Source organism: Camellia sinensis, chromosome 15 (genome assembly GCF_055761805.1).
Source record: "Camellia sinensis isolate YWXY chromosome 15, ASM5576180v1, whole genome shotgun sequence".
NCBI lineage: Eukaryota > Viridiplantae > Streptophyta > Magnoliopsida > Ericales > Theaceae > Camellia > Camellia sinensis.
The window spans coordinates 105,260,009-105,266,169 of NC_138975.1; the positions used below are offsets into that span (position 1 = coordinate 105,260,009).

Consider the following 6,161-nt stretch of genomic DNA (forward strand, 5'->3'; position numbering starts at 1 on the left):
GACTTTGTAGATACATCTCTCATTGATAACATCTACTATGCTTCTATTCTGAAATGTTCATGTGTGAATATGCATTTGCGGACATGCACAGTTGCCATGTAGAGCCAACTGTTGGAAATGTGTTTCTGTCTTTACTTGTTTTTTTTAATAAATAACATGTCATGCACACACATTGTGAAGAGCATGACATGGTTTTCATTATTTTGATATATCATTCTATCATTGACCATATAGTTTCACTAGTACTAGTGCTCTACTAGTTATGCTATCTAGTGGTCCAAAATTACGGGTCATTTCTTAAATTAACTTGTTTTAGAACTACTCGTGTCATAAAGTGCCACCCTAAAAGAGATTTATGTGACAAGCCAAACAGTGGCTCAACTTGAAATGCGTGTTCTCATGGCTTCCTTGGTTAATGTTTGTGTGAGTTGTAGGTGACAAAATGGACAAGAGTTGGATGACGATAAATAATCGGTTGACAAGTAAAGAGTATCAACAAGGGGTGAAGTCATTCCTTGATTTTGCTACGGCAAATTTAGGCGTAGAGGATGAAATTAGGTGTCCGTGTGTCGATTGCATTAATGGCACAAAATATAGCAGACAAGTTGTGTGGATGCACTTGATCCGAAGAGGCATGGCATCTTCGTATCTAACTTGGGTGCATCACGGGGAACATGTTCCCGTGTCTCGTCCTAGTGTATCAAATGACCAATATGGAGGTAGTGGCGAATGTATGACAGATATCGATGATCCGCCCATTGATGAATTGCCTACTATGTTGGAAGAAATTTATGTGAGTGGTCTTATGGATGATCATACCGACGAGGAACCTAATGGTTTGGAGAGGGAGGATTTGCATAAGTTCACTAGGTTATTCGAAGATGCACAACGCAAAGTTCACCCAACATGTGAAAAGTTTTCTGTGTTATCATTCGTCATTAAGATGCTTCATGTGAAGGTGTACAACAAATGGAGCAACAAGTCATTCGATATGGTTATGCAGGTATTTAAGGACATTCTACCAGAATGTGATCCAACAGTTCCATGGACACTCTATGATGCTAAGAAGTTCTTACGTGACTTGGGTTTGGGATATGAAACAATTCATTCGTGCAAGAATGATTGTGCACTATTTTGGAAGGAGAGTGCTAATTTGGAGAAATGCCCTACATGTGACACGTGTAGATACAAGTTGAACGATGATGGTGGTAAAAAGATTCCACACAAGGTATTGCGGTACTTTCCTTTGACACTGAGGTTGAAAAGACTGTATATGTCCAAAAAAACAGCCGCAGATATGAGATGGCACAATGAGAAGCGTGTGGATGATGACATCTTAAGGCACCCGGCCGATGGTGAAGCATGGAAGGACTTTGATAAGCAACATCCGACGTTTTCTGATGACTGTCGAAATGTAAGGCTAGGGCTGGCAACAGATGGTTTCAATCCATTTGGGAATATGAGCACATCATATAGCATGTGGCCCGTAATCTTAATGCCTTACAATCTCCCACCGTGGAAGTGCATGAAAGAGCCATATTGCATGATGTCATTGCTTATTCCCGGACGATCGGCACCTGGAAGAGACATTGATGTTTACTTGCAACCACTAATAGAAGAATTGAAGAATTTGTGGGAGCATGGTGTGCAAACATATGATGCATCGAACGGGCAAATTTTTAGAATGCATGCGGCGGTAATGTGGACCATAAATGACTTCCCTGCGTACGGTAACATGTCAGGGTGGAGTACAAAGGGTTACTTGGCTTGCCCTAATTGTAACAATAATGCATCGTCTCAGGGATTACGAAGTAAAATAGGGTATATGGGTGCTCGTCGCCACTTGCCTGAGAACCACACTTGGCGAACAAGTAAGCTCTTCAATGGTCAAACGGAGCATAGGTCCAAACCTTTGGAGTTATCGGGGGACCAAATACTAGAGCAAATTGATTCTGGGACTTACAAGCCGTATGGAAAGCACCCACAAAATCGAAAACGACAAAGGAATGAACATCAAAATTTGAATTGGAGCAAGAGAAGCATTATGTTTGACTTGCCCTATTGGAAGACGTTGAAGCTTCGACACAACCTTGATGTCATGCATATTGAGAAGAACATATGTGACAATGTCGTTGGGACACTTTTGAGCGTAGATGGAAAGAACAAGGACACGGACAAAGCACGCTTAGATTTGGAGGACATGAAAATACGTAAAGAGTTACATTTGAAGAGGCGTTCTAATGGGTCCTTTGAGAAGCCTCCCGCATTGTTCACATTGTCAGTGAAAGAGAGAGAAGGCTTTTGTGATTTCTTGAAATCAATAAAGTACCCTGATGGCTATGCAGCAAATATCTCCAATTGCGTAAACGCTCAAGCTGGAAAATTATCTGGCCTCAAAAGTCATGACAGTCATGTCCTTATACAACGACTTCTTCCAATTGGGATGTGTGGCTACCTGAATAAGGAAATTGGAACGACACTTTTTGAGTTGGGAAATTTCTTCAAACAATTGTGTTCAAAGACATTGAGGCGTTCAGATTTGCATAAATTGGATGAACAAATCGTACTCATACTTTGTAAGCTTGAGATGCTTTTCCCGCCGGCTTTTTTCGATGTCATGGTCCACTTGGAAATTCACTTGCCTCGAGAGGCTATGCTTGGAGGCCCAGTGCAATATCGATGGATGTACCCAATTGAGAGGTATTAACTCAGCCCTCGTGTTACTGTCAAATTTAAGTTAATGCTTTACTGCTGATATAAATATTGCAGTATAACATTGTTATGATGCTTGCAAAATTAGGTTGCTTGGCCGTCTAAAAGGGTTTGTGGCCAACAAAGCTCATCCTGAAGGTTCTATTGCCAAGGCTTACATTTCCAAAGAATGTACAACATTTTGTTCAATGTATTTGGATGGAATTGAAACATTGTTTAACCGCCCAGAAAGGAATTATGACATGGGTGACCGTGGCCTAGGGTTGGCGGTATTCACTCAAACTGTACGTCCCTTTGGTCTAATGACAAGGGCGTCCGATGTGTCCGTAGCTGAACGCGAGTTGGCTCATTGGTTTGTCCTACACAATAGCACAGAAGTGGATAAACACGTAGAGTATGAATCCTTCAAACGTATTGATAATGTTTTTGTTGTAAATTGATTAGTCTTTATCTTAGTAAATAGTTTTTGAATCGCATTTCTTGTAACTAGGGAGCACAAGAACTTGTTACACCAAAGAGCCGGTGCGTTCGACATCGAAAACAGACATCGGAAAGAATTTCCTAAATGGTTCAAAGATCATGTAAGCTAGTATTCTCATATCCTACCATAGATCGTACATTACGTAAATGTTACGCATGCTAGTAACATGACACATGTTCTTTATGTAGATGAATGAATTGTGGAGCCAACATTCCCTCGAAGCAACTGATGATATGTGGTCATTAGCCAATGGTCCTAGTGGCTTAGTGAACACATATTCAGGATGTATTTGTAATGGTGTCCGTTATCATACTATCGACCGTGACAACCGTCGGAAAAGTCAGAATAGTGGATTAGTCGTGGAAGGGGAGCATGAAGGGCAATTGATACACTTCTATGGACACTTGTGCAGAGTGTGGGAACTGAACTATTTGTTCACACGTCGGATTGTATTGTTCCAATGTGAATGGTTTAACAGCGGTAATAGTAGAACTATGCGTGTAGAGCCACATTTCACAACAGTTGATGTAACAAGTCGATGGTACAAAGATGACTCATTTGTATTACCAAGTCAAGTTGAACAAGTATTCTATGTTAATGACACCAAATTAGGTACCAGTTGGAGAGTCGTTGAAAAGTTTCAACATCGAGGAATTTGGGATGTGCCGGAGATGGATGTCGTACAACCTGATGATGTGTTCTGACAAGAAGAAACCACCGAGGTCGTACCTACTATGGCTATTGATGATGATGTGGCTTTGCGTCGAGATGATATTGATTCTGAAATTATTCCCATGGAAGTTTTGCAATCTGTCAGAGGGGTAGAAGCCAAGGGTGTTACAGATGATGCCTTCATCTGTGATGATGAAGATGGATTAATGTGGGAGGGTGACGACACAGATGAAGAATATGACCTACAAAGTGATTTTGATACAGATGTTGATGTAGAATCTTGAATTTGGTCATGCTTTACTTCATGCCATAATTTGAGCAATGTGAATGTTCAATTGGTGCACAAATGCAAAGGAAACTCAAAATAATGAAGGGGGATCTATCTTCGTAAATGTCAATAAACTCAGCAATCAATGTGTGTTTAAGGCAACTAATCGAAACTGAAATGGGTGGAGTTTTGCTGTGGGTGTACCCACTCAGTGCAGAAGTGCAGTCCCTGGAACCATGTTTTTGTTCTCTGCCATTCTATGTTTTTTTCCTCTGGTTTATCTCTGCCCTGCCTTTGCTGATCTGCCCTGGAAGGGTTGCTGTCCAGAATGTAGTGGGAGGCATTTTTGGTGTATCTTTGGTAGTGAAGTTTATGGTGTAGCTTTGGTATCTAACTGCTGCTTACTGTGTCAAGTAAAATGTTTTCTAAGGGGGCCTGGAGTACATTCTGTGGAGCTGCTGTCAAATGGTTGTCACTAGGTTAAATGTGGTGTTTTGTTGGGCTGCTGTCAAATGGAAGGGTGTGGTCTGCATCTTGTTTGGCTGCAGCTATGCTGGTCAGATTGTGAGTTGAGCCCAGTTAAACCTGCATTCATTGAAGATCTGAATGGTTGGTGTATTTAATGGTCAGCATGGCAGTTTGTGCAATGGGTTACTATGGGGTGTGCTGGTGGAATGTAACTGAATGGTGCCTTTTGGTGGAATGCATCTGATATAGGAAGCTCTGAGAACATCAACATTTGTTTGGCTGCAGCTATGCTGGTATGGCTGTAAAGCTGGTTTTGTCTGGTTGCTGCTGCAACTGTGTGGATGTTTTTAGGTTCAAGTTTGGGGCTGCCTCTGCTCTGTTTATGCTTTGTTGTTGCTATTTTATGGTTTTGTAGATAGAGATTAGAATAAGAGTTAACCATGAATAAATGAAGGAAGGGTTAGTTTGGAAGGGTTAGTTTGAATTCAATTGTAATATGTATGTGTACAGATTTTGAACAGTCTGGCTTTGAAATGCAAAGGGTCAGGTACTGAATCCTCTTTTGCCAGTCTGATATGCCTGGGATTATAAGTTTGATAAAATCATAGGCCATCGTAGTTGACAATAGAGATGACAACTCCAAGAAAATTCTAAGGACCACCAAAATAAATATAGAGGCATTTCGGTACCCACTAAAACTGCCCACATAGGGCATATCAGCTTCCACATTAGGCATATCAGCTTCCACATTAGCCTACTTAAGAATCCAAAAGAAAAAGATACTTCTTATTATGAAGACTAAAAAAAATTACTCTCAGTGCTCATAGGATTCAAAACCTTGAATTACGTAACAAAGTTGCCACAGGTGAGAAGCTCATTAGAACTCTGGTTTTAAGAGTGTTAGAAGAATCATTTTTGACAATCAAATAACTCAAATCTCTGAAAGCAGGCTTTCACCACTTTTAAAGTAAAGCTAGTACTAGTAGTGAAGTAAATACAGTATTCTATTTCCACGAAACTTCTTTCCAGATTCACTGAATGTATATTGTAGATACAATTTTATCTTAGAGTTACTTTTCCAAGCAACTGGAATCTTTTCAATATAGAATTCTTAATCCAGAAAAAAGAAGGAAAAAAAGTACATATAAAGAAATTCCAAGGGATAAGTATCAAAATGGTAGAAACAATAAATATAAGTAAACAGCACCATGAGGATACCTTATTCCGGGTAAATAATAAAGTGACATTATATGTGTGGGCCATCGCTTCAAAATTTGCAGGGGTATTTTCTGTGGATGTTGCCTGCACCCAGATTGCTGAAAGCAGGAGACTCACTTGGTGACTACTCAATCGGAGGGCAGTTAGATCCTGAAGAAGATTAGATAGATAAATCACTCAAAAGCGATCATTAGAAAAATGACAATAATCACAGTAAGGCAAAACCAAATGATAGATTGTGTTACAACTTTCAAAGACTTGTGACATACTGCTTTTCCATTGACCATAGCATTCTTGAAACTAAATGATCGACCACGAGATGGACATTTTATAGATTGAGTC

General features: G+C 40.1%; 1 protein-coding gene across 1 annotated transcript; it reads left to right on the forward strand.

Annotated features, from left to right (window-relative positions):
* The first annotated feature begins 733 nt into the window (after positions 1-733).
* Positions 734-3,897, forward strand: LOC145813182 (uncharacterized). The gene is made up of 6 exons (XM_082908453.1): positions 734-1,228; positions 1,802-2,210; positions 2,346-2,700; positions 2,801-3,064; positions 3,203-3,293; positions 3,382-3,897. Exons 1-6 carry the CDS (start codon positions 734-736, stop codon positions 3,895-3,897), a joined length of 2,130 nt encoding a protein of 709 aa, XP_082764579.1.
* The last annotated feature ends 2,264 nt before the right edge of the window (positions 3,898-6,161 follow it).

Excerpts from the sequence above, each read along its gene's own strand:
- LOC145813182 (XM_082908453.1), top strand. The coding sequence starts at position 734 with ATGACAGATATCGATGATCCGCCCATTGATGAATTGCCTACTATGTTG. Across the intron at positions 2,211-2,345 it reads TTTGGAGGACATGAAAATAC|CAAATATCTCCAATTGCGTA; the intron begins GTAAAGAGTTAC and ends ATGGCTATGCAG. Across the intron at positions 3,065-3,202 it reads GAACGCGAGTTGGCTCATTG|GGAGCACAAGAACTTGTTAC; the intron begins GTTTGTCCTACA and ends TCTTGTAACTAG.